Source organism: Apaloderma vittatum, unplaced genomic scaffold, assembly GCF_000703405.1.
Source record: "Apaloderma vittatum isolate BGI_N311 unplaced genomic scaffold, ASM70340v1 scaffold33602, whole genome shotgun sequence".
NCBI lineage: Eukaryota > Metazoa > Chordata > Aves > Trogoniformes > Trogonidae > Apaloderma > Apaloderma vittatum.
This window is the reverse complement of record NW_009702493.1, coordinates 1,021-1,957: the sequence shown is the minus strand read 5'-3', so window position 1 is coordinate 1,957 and position 937 is coordinate 1,021. Positions and strand designations below refer to the sequence as shown.

Genomic DNA, 937 nt, shown 5'->3' with positions numbered 1-937 from the left:
GTTTGTGCTGTGGGTTGGCATCTTCCCCGTCACCCGCGACGTCCTGCCGAGGTCCCCTCTGACCGCCTCCCTCTCTCCAGAGTCTGTGGAGCCGCCAACGTTTTCGAACCTGGTTCTCTCCGAGGAGAATGATGAGAGCTCCTCCATGAACATCGAGTTCTCCCGCCTCTCCATGCTCCCACACTTGGCCGACCTGGTCAGCTACAGCATACAGAAGGTGATCGGCTTTGCCAAAATGATCCCGGGATTCAGGTGAGACGTTTGCTCCCAGATCCTGTCTCCGTGGCGGTTTCCCACTCTCGGGAATCCCGTCTTACCCTTTCACAGCCCGATCGTTTTTTCTCTGTTTCACCTTCACAGCTGTCCCTTGGGCTCTGTTCCCTTCCCAGGTCTGTTCCTACTTTCACATTTTCTGTGTCTCCTCCTTCCTGGGGTTACTTCTCTCCTGTCTTTACCCTGATTCACCCAGACCCTGTCAGCAAAATGCTCGAGCTCCTGCGCGAGTGGTCCCCATCCTGATTTGTGAAGGACTTCAGGTCCTGTTTAACCCCAGGCTGCTGCTTAATCACGGAGAAACCTGGGGTGAGGGAGAAGCTGGGATGCCTCCAGTAAAGGGACTGGGTTACCGGTGGAGAACCTGGGATGCAAGTGACAGGTTTCTGCTCCTCCCCTCAGCAGCCTCGTCTCACCTCTCCCTTTCCCCTCCCAGGGACCTGGCAGCGGAGGACCAGATCATCCTACTGAAATGCAGCGCCATCGAGGTGATCATGCTGCGCTCGAACCAGTCCTTCACCCTCGAGGACATGACTGCGCCAGCAACGACTTCAAGTACGCCATCAACGACGTCACCCAAGGTAAAGGCTGCCGGCCGCTCTCCTTGCTGGCTGTGGGCTCAGCAACGTCACCCCAGATGCAAAAATCCCACGTTTGGCAGAGC

General features: G+C 56.9%; 1 protein-coding gene across 1 annotated transcript in view; it reads left to right on the top strand.

The window, feature by feature from the left end:
- Positions 1-854, top strand: part of VDR (vitamin D (1,25- dihydroxyvitamin D3) receptor) — a gene marked incomplete at both ends in the record, with an annotated part of 1,465 nt that extends 611 nt beyond the window's left edge. Inside the window, 3 exon segments of the mRNA XM_009864276.1 lie at positions 81-252; positions 710-804; positions 807-854. Of these exon segments, the coding sequence (XP_009862578.1) occupies positions 81-252; positions 710-804; positions 807-854 (315 nt within the window).
- Between the last annotated feature and the right edge of the window lie 83 nt (positions 855-937).